This window comes from Caretta caretta, chromosome 14, assembly GCF_965140235.1.
Source record: "Caretta caretta isolate rCarCar2 chromosome 14, rCarCar1.hap1, whole genome shotgun sequence".
NCBI classification, from domain to species: Eukaryota; Metazoa; Chordata; order Testudines; family Cheloniidae; genus Caretta; species Caretta caretta.
In genome coordinates, this window is record NC_134219.1 from 32272598 (window position 1) to 32290674 (window position 18077).

The 18077-nt window shown below is 49.1% G+C and overlaps 1 protein-coding gene and 1 pseudogene across 5 annotated transcripts; one reads left to right on the forward strand and one right to left on the reverse strand.

Moving 5' to 3' along the window:
* Positions 1-541: 541 nt before the first annotated feature.
* On the reverse strand, positions 542-11963 carry LOC125629144 (uncharacterized). 5 transcript variants are annotated; one of them, XM_075119744.1, is made up of 4 exons: positions 10617-11963; positions 9479-9688; positions 3701-3799; positions 542-3350 (listed from the first exon to the last, which is right to left on the reverse strand). In XM_075119744.1, exons 3-4 carry the CDS (start codon positions 3762-3764, stop codon positions 1708-1710), a joined length of 1707 nt encoding a protein of 568 aa, XP_074975845.1. In that variant the 5' UTR covers positions 3765-3799; positions 9479-9688; positions 10617-11963; the 3' UTR covers positions 542-1707. The 5 variants fall into 5 exon arrangements, with proteins under 5 accessions (XP_074975845.1, XP_074975844.1, XP_074975846.1 ...); XM_075119743.1 differs by having other exon boundaries at positions 9479-9691; XM_075119745.1 differs by having other exon boundaries at positions 542-3347; positions 9479-9691; positions 10617-11961.
* Positions 11666-16826, forward strand: LOC142069207 (uncharacterized; annotated as a pseudogene).
* The last annotated feature ends 1251 nt before the right edge of the window (positions 16827-18077 follow it).

Sequence of the window (18077 nt, forward strand, 5' to 3'; positions counted from 1 at the left end):
GGCTTTTACCACAGAGACCTCTGACTGGCCTAATCAGGGAATGTTAGGCTTTTAAAGCTCCAGCTCCTGAAGCTGTAGGAGCTGTTTCATAGAATATCAGGGTTGGAAGGGACCTCATCTAGTCCAACCCCCTGCACAAAGCAGGACTAATCCTCAATTTTTGCCCCAGATCCCTAAATGGCCCCCTCAAGGATTGAGCTTACAACTCTGGGTTTAGCAGGCCAATGCTCAACCACTGAGCTATCCCTCCCCCACATTAAATCCCTACAGACATAATAAGCTAGTTTAGAATTAACTGACAAAAATGGAAGCTGTGGAGTGTCTGCAGATGGTCCTGAGGAGAGTGAGGGTGGGAAGCTGAATGGGGCTAAGCCAGAATGACACCAACACCTGCCAAGCTACAGATCTGACCTTGCCACTAAGGTGCTGCAAAAGGCTGTACTGAACCTGTTCGATCACAGGCTTGTTTACCCAGCTCAGCTGCATGCCACACACACACACACAACTTTCCTTGACAAGTCCCTAAGGAGCTGTGCCAGCATTTCAGCCATCGTACAATTATTTTATTTTGATTTATAAAGTTTCCCTTGAGAGCTTTCTCAAACCACATATGCCTGCAGTTTAAAATCAAAAAGTACAAAACAGAAGGATACCCATCAACTACAAAAAGGTTCCTGCTACTGGATTAACTCAAGTACCTTTCCAACCATTTCCCCCTTTAAGTTTAATGGATTTTTCCTCTTTACACTGCAAGATACTTTTGTCTTCTTTAACGGTGTAAAATAATACTTGGGAGTCCAATCCTTCCAACAAGCTCTAGAAAATATTCAAGAGGTCCCCAGGAGAAAGTCTTTTTTCTATTTATCTATTTTCTCCATACACATCCCTCTATCTGTCGGCTTAAACATTTCCATACTGACCATAACCGTTGTATGTAAGAAAGCAGTATCAAGCATCCAGCTGCATGAGGTATTTGTGTGCTCCCTCTGGCACGTCCAGATTCTGCAGAATCTAAGCTTTGATTTGTTAGGGGAAGGGAACATTCCAAACGCGAGGTAAGTCTGGTTCAGTGGTGTCTGCAGAAAGACCCGCCCCCTTTCCTCTTGCGGTGGGGTTTAAGCTAAATCCCTATGGCACTGTACATGCCAGCCCAACTGAGTCATTGTTCGTTCTTGTAGCAGAGGGGATGGGGGGAAAGGGAGTGATGGCTGCGTGAACTGCTGCAGCGGAGGACATGCTGAGGGAAGACAGGAGGAGAAATACAGAGACAGGGGAGGGACACCTGGAAAGAAGGGTGGGGAAGACACCCAAAGGGTGGGAAAAAGCAGCAGATTTTACCAGGAAGTGATGGCGCAAGTGACTAATGGTGGTCATTAAAAGTATCAGGATCGGCTTTCAGAGATGCTGAGACTCCAATTGAGGGGAATGCAGCATCCTAACCCTGCCCATTCTCCCCCTGCTTTGAGCAGGGGGTTGGACTAGATGACCTCCTGAGGTCCCTTCCAACCCTGATATTTTATGATTCCTTATTCCCCAGTCTCCAGACACTCACTCAATACCCCTAGCAGCCAGCTGCCCCCCTCTGCTTCCCATCACCTCCAATCCTGCCCTCTGGGTGCCTTGGGAAATCCCAGCCATAATGCCCTCCTCTTGTACTGCTCCTGAGGCTGGCGGCCTGGGGAAGCGGTTAAGGGGATGGGGGATCTTTCAGTCCAGGGAGATGGAGACATTCTCCCTCCCTGCACTGTCCTGGCAGGAGGCAGAGGAGCTTGGTGGCTTGGCAGACAGGTCAGCAGCACTTAAAAGGGGCTGGCTGAGGTCTCCCCTGCCCTGCCTGGGGTTTGCCAGACCAGGCGTAAGCTGAGGGTCACTGATCAGTTTGGGGCTGGTTATGGCTGCCTCCTCACCCCACAGCTGGGCAGCCGGGTACTCTCGAGCCCAGTTCCACGCCCGCCCACTGGAATCAATGAATGTATGGTTCATTTCTGCCATCCAGTCGGGGGGCTCGGAGAGCATCTCTGCCTCATGGACCCTCTCATGCCTCGTGAGGCTGGAGAGCTGAGTGAAGCTTTTGCTGCACGTGGAGCATTTAAATGGTTTCAGGTCCGTGTGGGTGATCTGGTGCCTAGCCAGGATGGAGCGCTTGACAAAGCTCTTCCCACACTGGGTGCATTTATGGGGCTTCTCGGCTGTGTGATGTTTGAGGTGCGCCTGGAGATTTGATCTCTGAGTGAAGTGTTTACCACACTCTTCACATGTGTAGGGCTTCCCCCCTGCATGGCTAATCTGGTGGAGGAGCAGCCCTGAGCTCTGAAGAAAGCATTTCCCACAATCCGGGCAGACGCTGGGTTTCTCATCTGCATGGATTCTCTGGTGCTCAGAAAGAGCTGAGCTCACCCCAAAACTTTTCCCGCAGTCGGAGTACTGGTAGCATTTCTGCCCTGTGTGGATTCTCTGATGTGTGGCAAGGCCTCTGCTGTCCCTGAACCTTCTCCAGCGGTCAGGGCATTTGTAGAGCTTCTCGTCCGACGGGAGTCTCTGATGTGCAAGAAGGGGGGAGCTTTCCAGCTCCTCCTCCTTTGCATGCACGCGCTGGTGTCTAGCTAAATGGGACCTCACGCTGAAGCTCTTCCTGCAGTCCGGGCACTCATAAGGCCTCTCTCCCGTGTGGGTCCGGTGGTGCCTCGTGAGGTCTGAGTTGTTACTGAAGCATTTCCCACAGTCCAGGCATTTATAGGGTCTCTCTCCTGTGTGGATTCTCCGATGGTGAATAAAGTTTGAGCTCTCGCTGAAGCTTTTCCCACAGTCCAGGCACTTGTAGGGTCTCTCTCCCGTGTGCAGTCTCTGGTGGGTGATCAGGTGTGAGCTCACGCTGAAGCTCTTCCCACAGTCACTGCATTTGTAGGGCTTCTCTCCCGTGTGCAGCCTTTGGTGTCTAACAAGGGCTGATTTCTGGGTAAAACTTTTCTCACAGTCGGCACATTTATTGGGCCTCTGTCCGGGGTGGATGGTCTGCTGAACACTAAGTTCTGAACTCTGTCTACAGCTTTTCCAAGACACAGTGTGTGTATCTCCATTTTCACCTCCTTTCCCTTCTCTCTGACAGGCCGAGAAGTCTTCTGGTTTCTCGAGTCCTTCTCCACAGCAAGTGGGTTTTCCCTCTCCCTTCCCTGGCTGGTTTTTCTGATGCTTCTCCAGCCTGCGCTGACTCTCACAGGCTTCTCCCTGCTCACGACTCTGGGAAATATCCCCTTCAGCTCTTCCCAATAACATCCCAGGCGGTTCCACTTGCTCGGGACCTTCCTGCTGAGGGGTCTCCTCCTTGTTCTCACTCACCGTCCTGTCACCTGCTGGGACAGAAAGAGAATCCAGACAGGAGTCACTCCCTGTGCTGGGGAGACAGAGAACCTCAGAGAGGGGAACAAGAAGTGGGGGAACAAACTCAACAAATGGAGAGATTGGAACATCAGGAAATGAATCCCCTAGAGGAAATGGGGGAAAGGACAAGTTCCCACCCAAACACTCCAGCTGTCAGGCAGTGTGGATGGGAAGCTATGATGAGTGACATCTGCGATGAGGATACGATCCTTGTGGGGGACAGTCCTGGGGAAGGCAGAACTGGGGAAACACATGGGGTGTTGGTGGGAATCCCTCATTTTTACTTTACTCGCTGATGGCTACCAAGTTAGTTTAACCTCACCTGAAATCTCCTGTTCTTCACAGCCCTGGATATCTGGGACCCATGGCTCTTCCCCTTGTTCCATCTGAGAGCTCACATTGGAGTTGTCAATGAGTAATCCTGCTCAGGAGAAAACACACAAACAACTGAGATCAGGGTTTATTCCATTTCCTTACAATAAAGTGTTACATGGGGTTTTAACCCAGCCTTATTCCATGCTGAAGGGCATGGGATCCGAACAGATGGGAACCTGGTCACGGAGACCCTTTGTGAGAGACAGATGCCCTGTTGATGCCCTGTTGTTCCCCTTGTAGATTTTAAGGCCTGTGTCGCAGGGCAGAGGTATAACACCTTTGGATGCCCTGCTAAAGACCCAGCTTCCCCCTTCTTCCCTGAAGGGCAGCCGGGTACATGGGCCAAGACCCTTAGGACGGGCCCAGTTCATCTCTACCTTGGACTTAACCAAGGGGTACTGGCAGGTACCGCTAGATGAATCCGCCAAGGAAAGCTCAGCCTTCACCATACATGTCGGGCTGTATGAATTTAATGTACTCCCTTTCGGGCTGCGGAATGCACCTGCCACCTTCCAAAGACTTGTAGATGGTCTCCTAGCGGAATTAGGAGAATATGCAGTCGCCTACCTTGACAATGTAGCCATATTTTCGAATTCCTGGGCAGAACACCTGGAACATCTACAAAAAGTCTTCGAGCGCATAAGGGAGGCAGGACTAACTGTTAAGGCTAAGAAGTGTCAAATAGGCCTAAACAGAGTGACTTACTTTGGACACCAGGTGGGTCAAGGAACTATCAACCCCCTACAGGCCAAAGTGGATGCTATCCAAAAGTGGCCTGTCCCAAAATCAAAGAAACAGGTTCAATCCTTCTTAGGCTTGGCTGGTTATTACAGGCGATTTGTATAGCAATACAGCCAAATAACCGCCCCACTGACAGACCTAACCAAAAAGAAACAGCCAAATGCCATTCAATGGACCAAAGAGTGTAAGAAGACCTTTAACCAGCTTAAAGCGACACTCATGTCTGACCCTGTACTAAGGGCCCCAGACTTTGACAAACCATTCCTAGTAACCACAGATGCGTCCGAGCGCGGTGTGGGAGCAGTTTTAATGCAGGAAGGACCGGATCAAGAATTCCACCCTGCAGTGTTTCTCAACAAGAAGCTGTCAGAGAGGAAAAGCAACTGGTCGGTCAGTGGGAAAAAATGTTAAGTCATTGTCTACGCTCTGGAAAAGCTACGCCCATATGTTTGGAGACGGCGTTTCCACCTGCAAACCAACCATGCTGCGCTACAGTGGCTTCATACTGCCAAGGGAAATAACAACAAAAAAAACTATTCAGTGGAGTTTAGCTCTCCAAGATTTTGATTTCGACATCCAACACATCTCAGGAGCTCCTAACAAAGTGGCTGATGCACTCTCCCGTGAAAGTTTCCCAGAATCAGCTGGTTAAAATCGTCCTTGAGATGTAGAAAATATTGTTAGTCTTTATATACTTGGTAGTATATTTAGAGGTGCATGTGTCTTATTAACTCTGTTTTCTCCTCGAGCTCCAGGAAGAAATCCCAGCCAGCGTTTCACCCTATCTGTGATTTGGGGGGCATTATAAATACAAAGGGAAGGGTAAACACCTTTAAAATCCCTCCTGGCCAGAGGAAAAACCCTTTCACCTGTAAAGGGTTAAGAAGCTAGGATAACCTCGCTGGCACCTGACCAAAATGACCAATGAGGAGACAAGATACTTTCAAAAGCTACAGGGAGGGAGAAACAAAGTCTCTCTCTGTCTGGGTGATGTTTTTGCCAGGAACAGAGCAGGAATGGAGTCTTAGAACTTAGTAAGTAATCTAGCTAGATATGTGTTAGATTCTGTTTGTTTAAATGGCTAAGAAAATAAGCTGTGCTGAATGGAATAGATATTCCTGTTTTTGTGTCTTTTTGTAACAAGGTTTTGCCTAGAGGGAGTCTCTGTTTTGAATCTAATTACCCTGTAAGGTATTTACCATCCTGATTTTACAGAGGTGATTCTTTTTATTTTTTCTTCTATTAAAATTCTTCTTTTAAGAACCTGATTGCTTTTTTCATTGTTCTTGAGATCCAAGGGTTTGGGTCTGTGTTCACCTATGCAAATTGGTGAGGATTTTTATCAAGCCTTCCCCAGGAAAGGGGGTGTAGGGTTTGGGGAGGATTTTGGGGGGAAAGACGTTTCCAAGCGGGCTCTTTCCCTGTTATATATCTGTTAGACGCTTGGTGGTGGCAGCGATAAAGTCCAAGGGCTAAAGGTAAAATAGTTTGCACCTTGGGGAAGTTTTAACCTAAGCTGGTAAAAATAAGCTTAGGGGGTTTTCATGCAGGTCCCCACATCTGTACCCTTGAGTTCAGAGTGGGGAAAGAACCTTGACAGGACTGTACAGCCACTGTAAATAAAAGAACACGGGTGAAGCACCTGCAAGAGGCACCTGTGACCCTTTCTTTTGCCAGCCCAAGCACAGGGACAAGGGGAAGGAAATTTGTGCCACCCTGTGACAGCTAAAAGGAATCATTATGGTCACTTTGTCTGACGTTAGAGGAAGGGAACCAAAAGAGCATTCTAAAGCACACGCTACCTATGAAATACAGAGCTACCCCCCCTCCAGGTCCCACTGGTGCCATGAGGCTAGATTGGCTCAAGGCTTCCTGCCCACAAAAGAGAGAATCCCACTTTGTTTTCTGAGTGTGGATTTTTCATGCAAGTTCCTTAAAACCAGATGCTCCCGGGTAAGGACGTGAATGTTAAGTAGCCTCTTGTTGCATTCTGCAGGCATAAGAGTTTTGCTCTGACAATTCTGTACAAGATCTCCCCTCCCTCCATTGTTCATAGACTTCAAGGCCGGAAGGGACCATTGTGATCATCTATATGATACAGACCAGAGACCTGCCCCACAATAATTCCTGTTTCAACTTGAGTATATATTTTAGGACAACATCCAACCTTGATTTAAAAGTAGTCAGTGATGGAGAATCCACCACGACCCTGAGTAAGTTGTTCCAATGGTTAATTCCCCTCACTGTTACAAACTTGCACCTTATTTGCAGGCTGAATTTGTCTAGCTTCAAATTCCAGGCACTGGATCATGTTAGACCTTTGTCTGCTAAATTGAAGAGCCCTTAACTTATAAAAGATTTTTTTTCCCCATGAAGATACTTATAGACAGTGATCAAGTCATCCCTTCACCTTCTCTTTGCTAAGCTAAATCGATTGAGCTTTTGGAGCTCTCACTGTAAGGCAGGTTTTCCAATCCTTTAATCATTCTTAGGGTTCTCCTCTGAACCCTTTCCAATTTCTCAAAATCCTTCTAGAATTGTGGACACCAGAACTGGGCACAGAATTCCAGCAGTGGTCGCACCAGTGCCAAATAGAGAGGTAAAACAACCTCTCTACTCTGATGCACTATTCCTGTTTATACATCCAAGGATTACATTAGCTTGTTTGGCTACAGTGTCACAGTTGGGCCCAGATCTGCAATTGGATTCTTAGGCACCTAAGAAGTCACTGGAACAGTACTGGTATTCACAAAACCTGAGTTAGGTGCAGCTGCTCCCAGTACAATGAACGGGGAGAAACAGGTGCCTTAGAATGGGATCCACAAAAGCCAGCACATTAGGCAGGGAGACATCTAAACTGGCCAGTATCAGATGCCAACAAGAGGGGTGCGTTTGAAGTCCTGCCCCTCCAATGCAGATAGGCCCCTGCAATGCAGGCTGCAGGGAGGCTTTTAGCTTGGCTTGCAATTCCCAGCTTGGAACCTGTCTCATGGAGTCAGGTGGCTCAGGCCCCCTAAGTTGTTTCTTGTGAGAAGGAGAGAGGTGCCTGCCCCACTCTGCATAAAATAGCCAGAGGAGCAGACTGTGGAGGCAGGGCTTGCCCTATAACTTTTAGGTTAGACATGTGGTTAGAGCTCTAAGTGGAGATTTGGGAGACCCAGGTTCAAGTCCCCCTTCTCTCAAAGGGGAGAAAGGCTTTGAACAAGGTGAGTGCTCCAACCACTGGGCTACCGGATAGTCTAACAGGGGCCTTCCACAATCTCTCCTGCTGAAGCCATTCCACTGTGGATCAAATAATGAGAGTCACGGTGCCAGAGAATCTGTAGCCTGGTGGTTAGGGCACCCAGGAATGAGCCTCCGGGTGCAGTCCCCTGGCTCCAATGCCTACTGGTTCTCAGGGGCATACCTACTGGATCAGGTGCCACAGGCAAGCAAACATGTATCATCCCCTGGTTTGTGGTTCGCTCTGGGATTTAGTGGGGAGATAGGTGTCCAGGCAGCTGTGTGCATTGCCAGAGGCAGAAGCTGAGGTGTGGAGGGAACTTTTACCCTGAAAACAGGGGTTGAATGAGTTTAGGTGCCTGCAGGAACAGAGCAGGGTTTTTGTGGAGCCTATAACTGAGATTTAGGTGCCTACTTATCTTGTGGATCTGGGCTTGGAACTCATGTTCAGCTGATTATCCACCATGTGCCTTTCAGAATCACTGCTTCCCATGATTCATAGATATTAAAGGTCAGAAGGGACCATTATGATCATCTAGTCTGACCTCCTCCACAATGCAGGCCACCGAATCTCACCCACCCATTCCTGAAATAAACCTCTCACCTATGTCTGAGCTATTGAAGTCCTCAAATCATGATTTAAAGAAGAGTCCCCTTCCCTGAAAGTACAGCCCATGGTATTTGTTCCTAGACAGGTGAAAGCAATGTACACAAGACGCATTCTCTGAAAGTCATCAAGGGCTGGGCTCAAACTCACAATACACAGGTTCACTGGCCATAGCACGTCACCTTCAGCAACCCCGGCTGCTCTGCTCAGCCCCAGAGGCTGCTGCACTTTCAGGGACACTGATTTTGAGTACCTCACATGTCAAGTGCCCACAGTGAAACGGTTATGGATCTTAAGAGGTGCTAGAGCCAATGGAAATTGCGCCTACCTGAAGTGTCAAGCTGGGTTCCTAAAAAACGGATGCTATCAATGAAGCCACTTTTTAAAAATGTGTGCCATTAAATGGTCAGCTAGGAAACATGAACACAAGCGTGACCAATTATTACAGGGTATTCTATTCTGGTGCACAGTTAGCAGCTAGGAAGACATTCATATGCATTTGTCAGCTCCTAGAAGGACCTTAGCTTAAATTTGGAAGCTAGAAGCATAAACACTTTAAAGCAATTCCTTTCACTGCTTTGGGAAAAAGTTACTGTTAACTCTATGAGGGTCATTTCAGGGCAGTTCCCAAGAAAGAGGCAAATAAAGTGCATAACAAAACCTGTCAGGTATCACAAAGTGGCACTGTTACACATAGTCTCCAAACCCTTTTCCTAGGCATGTGAGCAAGTTTTGATTCTTGGGATGATATATTGTGCTTTGTTAGTTTTGGATTATGCCAGGTTTGGAGTAGAGGCAGCTTCGGGACAGGAGAAGCTGCGCGAGAAGCAGGAGAGATTGCCCTCTAAATTAAAAAACAATGAGGAGTACTTGTGGCACCTTAGAAACTAACAAATTTAGTTGTTTTTGCTGATACAGACTAACACGGCTACCCCTATGAAACTTGTCTCTAAATACAGTCTGCTCGAGACAGAGCTGCTGTCTGGGAACTAGTGTGGGGTTGAGATTCCTAGGAGAAGGGATTGCCCTGCATGCAGTTTGTCCTTCTCGTGTCAGAATTGATGTACTGCAATTTACTCTTACAGTGTATACAGACTGATTTCAAACTTAAGAGTATGTTGGTATAGCTCAAGTTCAGTGGCCACAGCACGTTACCTTGAGTCACCCATGTGTGATGAAAACCAGCTGGCTGGAAACCCTCATGGATAATCACTGATTTCTCCCCAACTGTGAAGCCAACCTGCAAGACTTCAGACAACTGCTACTGCTTGACAGAGGGGTCAGGCTGGTGTCAGAAGGGGATACTGGTGTCAGAAAAGGTGGCATCCAGAATAGGCATCCAGGCTGTTAGTGCAACTCTCTGTTCTGCTGTGATAACAAAACCACCCATCAGAAGTGTATCTGAGTCCAGAGGGATAGAAATCCGGCTTGTACATGTAGCAGCATAATAATTAACAATATACACCCAGTGCTTAATCTGTAATGAAAGAGGTGCCGGGGCTCAAGCTGAGCAGCTGGAGAGTGGCGGCTGCTGGCTGGGCGCCCAGCTCTGAAAGCAGCACTGTTGCCAGAAGCAGCACAGAAGTAAGAGTGGCATGGGACAGTATTGCCACTCTTCCTTCTGTGCTGCTGGTGGCGGTGGCACTGCCTTCCAAGTTGGGCAACTGGAGAGCTGCAGCTGCTGGCCAGGAGCCCAGAGGTGTCAGGGCTATGAACTGCCAAGCCTCAAGGTGCCAGGGCTCAGCCCCGGCACAAATTAATCACTGCCTGCACAATTATAAAAGACAGAAGTGACGATATGACAAATCTGCTTCACTAAAGATTTACCATAGGATTTTGGCCACAGGGAAGTTGTTGTCAGCATGCCAGATGACACAGTTATATTACAGGCTGTCAAACATGTGCACTTAAGATTGTAGGAAAAAACCCTGCAGCGTATAATACAAACATAGGAATTTCCAGACGGGATCAGACCCAGGTATGGACCTAGCCCAATATTCTGTCTCTCACAATGGCCAGCACCAGCTGCTTCAGAGGATGGTGTAGCAGATGTGGGAAAATATGCCCCCATATTAGGTCTTCTCCTGGTCTCTACTAGCCAGAAATTGGCTTCAGACCTGAAGTGTGATGTCCATGTAAATGTCCAATCCTTTTTTGAATCTTATTAAATTCTTGGCCTCAACAACTTCCTGAGACAATGAGTTCTGAGAAATAATATGTGACCATGTAATAAAACAGTGTCCTAATGCTTAAGCAAAAGGGGGCAATTAAAGATGCACAAGGGGTCCCTTACCTGTGGCCTTTCCTGGCTTTCTCATGCTTGCCTGGAGTGATGGGGTGCCACCTAGGAGCTGGTGGCACGCTCAGTCCTGCAGCTCTCTCTCGCTCTCTTGCCGTCTTGCAATGATTACTCCCAGACCAACATTCCTCCTTTGTGGGGCTTATTTCACTAACTCAAAAGTACACACCTTTAACCCTTCCAATCCATCCATCTTCTGTGAGCCCGGATGCTAATTCAGCCAGGCATCCTCTCCTAAATTCACAAGTTCACAGCCTCCTCCTGGGCCTGTGTAATCATTCAGGTAAGCTAACTGGCCCAGATTTAGGTGCCTACGTTCCAGTTACAGGTGCCACTTTTATACAACCTTGCTCTCACTGCACATCTAAATTACTGCTGTAAAAGTTCCCTAGCTGCCTAAGTTCCTGTTCTGGTCAAGCACACTGCTGCCTCCCTCTAGGCATCCGGACACTATCTCCCGTCTGAGCCCTAGCACGATCCCTGAACCAGGCTAAGCCAGGCAGGTGAATGCCTAACTTCCCTGCAAGGCCTGATCTGGCAGGTGTGCTCAGAGCATGCCTGGCAGCCAGGGCCCGTCCCAAACCCAGAGAAGGTGCCGACAGTATAACTCAGAGCCCAGAAGTTAGCACTCAGCTGGGATGTGGGCCAAACAGGTTCAATTCCTCCCTCTGCATAAGGGGGGGAGGGGGGAGAGAAGAGGATCTGACCAGAGATCTGCATACACCCCCTTATTGCTCCTGCTGCCCCTTCCAGTCTCTTCCCCCTGTCTCCCTCCTGCTCCCTCTCCCCACCCCTCGGGCTGGGAGACTCGGTCCCTGGCCCGGCCCGGGCCGGTCGCTCCCCCGGCGCTGGCTCGGCTCCTGCCGGCGCTCAGGGGGGCAGAGCCGGGGGGTCAGGGGGGCAGCAGCGCTGGGACTCGCAGACCCCCGCCCCCCGGGAGCAGAGCTGGGTCCCCCCCTCCGGCTGGACACAGAGGGCGGTAGGAAAGGGCTCTCCCCACACAGACCCCGCTGGGGCGGGGACAGGAGGATCGGCTGCTCCGGATGGAGCAACAGTGTCTGACCCAGGAAGTGCAGCCTCCCGCCCCCTCCCGCGGCAACAGCCAGGGCCTTCAAGCGACCGCAGCCAATGAGCGCCTGGGAGCAGAACGCGGCACGGGGGGTCCGGCCGGAACCCTCCTCTCCTGCCTGAGCAGAGAGAAACCCCCAGCGCGAACCAACCAGACAGAGCCCCAGAGAAACCTGCCCCCTGCTGCCAGCCAGGGCTCGGGGCCGCCCCCGGGGCCAGGCGCCCATCAGCCCAGACCCCTTTATCGTATCCCAGATCTCTTCTTTTCCTGTAAGATCCACCCCCAGGCGGAGAGCTCTGGCTCCTCCCCTGGGGCTGGGTACGTTGCTCCCCCACATGCCGCAGCAGGAGGAAGCAGCGCCCCCTCCTGGTTGGTGTGGTGAGGTCTCCCCCTTTTCCAGTCTGTTTTAAGCCCTGCAGCTGGGCCAGGCTCTCAGTCTCCTGTGGAATCTGAGGAGGAGGCAGAGGCTGTGCTGGGTCTCATGGCTGGGGGTGATGTCAGGCTAGCCCTTTGTGTGCCCAGCACTGTGCCAACCCTGAACACTCCTGACACTTGTCCCTGGGGCTTAGTGCAGCAGCATGCATGACCCAGCTCCCTGTTGGCCGTCCAGCTCTGCCTGGGTACTGGTCCCCAGGCCACCCTTGCTCATGCCAGCACAGTCAGGAGAAAGGACCCATCCCGCTGCTCCCAGTGGGGTTCCCATGCACCCTGGTCTGGGTGGGGAGCAGGAGCCATCAGCCTGTTTCCAGCTGGCCTGTGTCAGGACAGGAAGTGAACATTTCTCTCCCCCAGTGACTTCTGGGGGCTCTGGGAGGACCGGCAGCTCCTCAGAAGGTATTCTGGGAAAAGGTCCTAGAAAAGTGCAGATTCAGTCATCCACAGAGGAATCAGTGACTCTGGGTCACAGCCTATGGACCTGACCGAAAGCCCATAGTAGGCAAAGGAAAAGACTCCCACAGACAAGGGGGACGAAATGGCAGAATGAATGGCCACAGTAGGGTACTGCCATTCACTACACAATTAGAGAGTTGGGAAAATGTGATTTCAACAATATTTGTGATGGTGGCAGCTCATGCTGGTTTCTTCCCAGCAGGGAAAGGTTACAGACCGTCTTTCTGCAGCAGCCTGAAACCCTCAAAGCTGGGCTGGCTCTCAGGGATAATTATCCCCTGAATGTGCAGGGGGCAGTAGCTCCCTCACCAGCCTGGGAAGCCCCAAAGCCTTGTCTCAAGCTGCCTCCCATACACTCAGGGCTAAGGTGAGGGGTGCACTCTGCCCGCTGGGCACACAATGGGTGGGGGTCAGGGCGCTGGAACAATTTGCATAAGTGGGGTTGCCCAGAGCCATTGAACCAAATTGTAAACCCTGTTTATGATGGAAACCACTTCAAGTCAGGGTGCAGCAGAACCCGTGCACCCCTAGTTCCAGCACCTATCGTGGGGGGACACCCCGACATCAGTCACCCACGGCTTTGCGCAGCAGATCAGGAGCCTCCTGGTCCCCAGCAGCTCCAGCCAGTGGCAGGGCAGCCAAATAGCCCAAAATACCACAACCCGCAGCTGCTAAAAACCCCTGCAACTGTCAGTTACCCAGGCCTTGGCCACACAAGGGGGGGTAGGGGGTGGGGAAGGCTACTCTGTTATCTCAGGCGGAGCTTCAGGGTCAGACTCTAAAGCTACTGCCCCACCTCCAGGATGGGGGGAGGGGGACACTGTCTCCGGGGCCTGGAACCAGCCTCGGGCTCTGATGACACCAGCTTTGGAGCCGCAGACGTGAGAGACCTGGGGGAAAGGGCTGGGGCCGGGCAGGAAAGTTACCTTTCACTAACGGCCCCTCCTCGCCCCAACTCTGCTCCCGGGCGGGCGGGGGTCTGCGAGTCCTGGAGCTGCTGTCCTCCCTGACCCCCCTGGCTCTGCCCCCCTGAGCGCTTGCGGATCCGAGCCAGCCCCGGGAGAGCGACCGCCCCGGGCCGGGCCAGGGACCGAGTCTCCCAGCCCGAGAGGAGGGAGACAGGGTGAGTGTGCTGCTCCACGTGAAATTGCATGCACATTACCTAATGAGATAATTTGCATAAACGTAGAGGAACATAAACTGCAGCAAATGCTTTATTACCCCTGCTCTGCAGAATGTATCAAGTAACCGGAGTGTGTATCCTTGAATTTACCGCAGAAACCACATCTCCCTCCCAGTGTGTGTAAGAGGGTCCATTGGATTGAAGTGCTGACCTGCGGAAGAAAGGCTTTGTCTCTTCTCTGCCCCTACATTGCAGTAACGCTGGCTCAGCTCCAGGCGGGGTGGAGGGGATGGAGTGGAGAGCCAAATGATGAAAGAATAACTGAGTTTTCAGTTCAGTGGCCTAACAAAATAATAATAATCATAATAATTAATAAAAAATGGTGTTTTGAACAAAAACTGATTTCCCACGCCCCTCAGTTTTTCTCCTTGAAAGAACATTGTTTATGTCCAGTGCCATTTTGAAATGAAATGCCAAAGTGGTTAATTTAAAAAATGTGAAAAAGAATTTTGGGGGCAAAACTACTCATTGAATTTGCTTGGATTGAGCAGATAGTTTTGGTGGCCTGAAAAATGCATTTTTCTGTGAATTTACTATTCCTCAGAGAAAATTTGGCCCGGCTGTTTTGTAGTAGTCACACAAATGGGACATCAGTGTTTTTATCGCCATGTCACCTGACTGCTTACAGCACAACTAGATGTTACGGTGGTGGTAGAGTTAGTTGCCTGATTCCTGTCCATCCTAGTGCTCCAGTTGTGGCTACTAATGGTGGAGCTGCTCCTGTGTGGGTACACTGGTGGGAGATTTCCAGAAGAAAACATCTACTCTAGACAAAGCCAAAGAAGCTGGGTTTAAAATCCTGGAACAGTCTTTGTGACATGTTCTCAGCCAATATGTAACAAACCCTGATATGGTCTGTTCTCTCCCTCCTGATCAGGATTCCAATGCCCAGACTTGATCTGACATCCCAGCTGGACAGAGGGGAAGCACCCTGGCTCCAAGAAAAGGGAGCTCCTGAGTGGCATCTGCACAGGTGAGGAAGTGCTTAAACCAACTCAAAAGGCTTTCAGGCCTTGCTCTTAGTTCTGCCTCAGCTCAGGTCATTCAGAATTATTACCAGTACATGTTGTAGTCTCATGGCAGATGTCACTCGTGGCTTCCCATCCATCCTACCTGATATCTGGCCACTAACCCTTCCTCATGAGATTCATAGATTCTAAGGCTGGAAGGGACCACTGTGATAATTTAGTCTGACCCCCTGTATAATACTGGCCAGAGAACTTCCCCAATCTAATTCCGAGAGCAGATCTTTTAGACAAACATCCAATCCTGATTTAAAAGTTGTCAGGGATGGGGAATCCTCCATGACCCTTGGTAAATTGTTCCAATGGTTAATTACTCTCACTGTTAAAAAAAATTCTGCCTTATTTCCAGCCTGAATTTGTTTATCTTCAACTTCCAGGCTGTTGAAGCATGGTTTTCCCCGATATCCTCTTTTCTGTGGAACTCAGTTCCTGATTTTCAGTTTTACCAACAGAGATTTTAGTTTGGTTTTTATCCTTGTGAAAAACCCTTCCCCATTCACCTCTCTCAGGTTCCCATGCCCACCAGCACAGGGAGTGGCTCCTGTCTAGATCCTCTATCCCTGCAGGTTACGGGATGGTGAGGGAAAACGGGGAAGAGACTCCTCTGCAGGCAGGTCCAGAGCAAGCGGCACCACAAGGGAGGGGATCTGGAAGATCTGAAGGGAGTGTTTCCAAGAGTCCTGAGCAGGAAAAAGCCTGTGACCATCAGAGTGAGCCAGTCATGGAGAATGGAAACCCTCTAAGGAAGAGAGGGAATAAATCCACTCACAGGACAACCAAGACACCTGAAGAAATTGACCAGCCGTGACACCTCAGTGGAAAGAGATCAAACGTGGTGAATGCAGGAAAAGCTTCCTTTGGAGATCCAGGCTGATCACCCATCAGTGACTGCACACAGGGGAGAAACCCTACAAGTGTGATTGCGGGAAAAGCTTCAATGAGAGCTCAGCCCTTAGTGTGCACCAGAGGATCCACATTGGAGAAAAGCCTTTTATATGCCCTGACTGTGGGAAAAATTTCACTCAGAGCTCAAACCTCATTCAGCACCAGAGGATCCACACAGAAGAGAAACCCTACAAGTGTCGTGACTGTGAAAAAAGCTTCAACGACAACAGGCACCTCATTAGACACCAGGCAGCTCATGTTTCTGGAGAAAAGCTATACAAGTGCCCTGACTGCAGGAAAAGCTTCAGCCAGAGCTCAGACCTCATCAGACACCAGAGAACCCTCTCAGGAGAGACTCCCTATAAATACCCTGTGTGGAAAAATCTTCAGTCAGAGCTCGAACCTCAGCACCCACCAGAGAATCCATACAGGAGAGAAACCCTACACATGCCACAACTTCAGGAAAAGCTTCGGCCAGAGCTCAGCCCTGACTAGACATCAAAGGATCCACCTGAGTTAGCCCTCCACCTTCGGGGCCCTGCCCCATCCAAATCAGTGACGAAATTCATGGTGTGAGGGTTGGTTGGGAGCAGGAGGGGAAGCCTCTGGTCACTGGGAAACAGAGGATACTGGTGCTATTGTTATTTGCAATGCCTCCTTGTCCTGGAGTGTCTTTTGGCTGTGTCATAAATATAAAGGGAAGGCAAACCACTTTTAAATCCCTCCTGGCCAGAGGAAAAAACCCTTTCACCTGTAAAAGGCTAAGAAGCTAAAGATAACCTTGCTGGCACCTGACCAAAATGACCAATGAGGAGACAAGATACTTTCAAAGCTGGAGGGGGGGTGGGGAAAACAAAGGGTTCTCTCTCTCTGTCTGTGTGTTGTTTTTGCCCATACCAGAGCAGGAATGCAGGTTAGAACTCCTGTAAAGGGCTAATAAGCAATCTAGTTAGATATGCATTAGATTCTGTTTTGTTTAAATGGCTGATAAAATAAGTGGTGCTGAATGGAATGGATATTCCTGTTTTTGTGTCTTTTTGTAACTTAAGGTTTTGCCTCGAGGGATTCTCTATGTTTTGAATCTGATTACCCTGTAAGGTATTTACCATCCTGATTTTACAGAGGTGATTCTCTTACTTTTTCTTCAATTAAAATTCTTCTTTTAAGAACCTGATTGCTTTTTCATTGTTCTTAAGATCCAAGGGTTTGGGTCTGTGTTCACCTGTGCAAATTGGTGAGGATTTTTATCAAGCTTTCCGTAGGAAAGGGGGTGTAGGGTTTGGGAGGATTTTGGGGGGAAAGACGTTTCCAAGCGGGCTCTTTCCCTGTTATATATTTGTTAGACGCTTGGTGGTGGCAGCAATAAAGTCCAAGGGCAAAAGGTAAAATAGTTTGTACCCTGGAGATGTTTTAACCTAAGCTGGTAAAAATAAGCATAGGGGGTATTTCATGCAGGTCCCCACATCTGTACCCTGGAGTTCAGAATGGGGAAGGAACCTTGACATGGTGGCAGAGTAGTGGGATTAACTTGAAATCCTTTTGAGATCAATTTGAGATTTTTTGAACCAGAAGCACAGATTTTTTAAAAGGAAATATTCTTTTTTTCCTTTGGGCTACTGGAAAGCAGGTTTTAAGCTGAAGGCAGTTAGAGGTTTTTTTTGTCTCTGCTTGGGGGCCAGAGCAGAGACAAAAGGGAATTGTCTTTTGTGAGCTGGAGTTTTCTCTACCTAAAGGCAGGCTAGTTAACCTCCTGCAGGGAAATTCACAAGTCTTCACAGACCTGAAGTTGTTTTTTATCTAAGAGCAACTAGAGGGGTTTTCTGTCTATTTGCCTGGAGACAAAGGTGTTAGGTTTTTTTTTTTAAGGATTTTTCTGTAGGCTGTCAGTCACTATCAGAGAACATAGGTATCCGGTTACAGCACAACCTATATATATATAGTTTTTTAACAAGCCAAGTTTTTTTTTGTTTGTTTGTTTTATTTCTAACTCTCAGGTGTAAAGTTAGTTAAAAGCAGAGAGGCAAACATGACAGAGTCCAAGGCAGAAACAGCCAAAGAGGCTGCCCACAGGAGAGTACTGGAGGCAACGGAAAAAGAAATGGAGGAGAGGGAAAAAGAGAGGAAGCCTGAACTGGAGTTGGAGAAGGTAAGGGCTGAGCGGAATCTACTGGATAACCCTAACAATCCTTCCCTAACAGTCCACAAATGGGAGCAACTATGTCCACAGTATGATGAATCCAGTGATATTGCTGAATATTTTCTCACCCTTGAAAGACTGTGCACTCTCCATAAAATTTCTGAAGCTCACAAGATGACTACATTGGTCACAAAATTAACTGGAAGAGCTCTGGACATATTCAAAAAGATGCTTATTGATGAGGCTTCTGTCTATAATAAGTTCA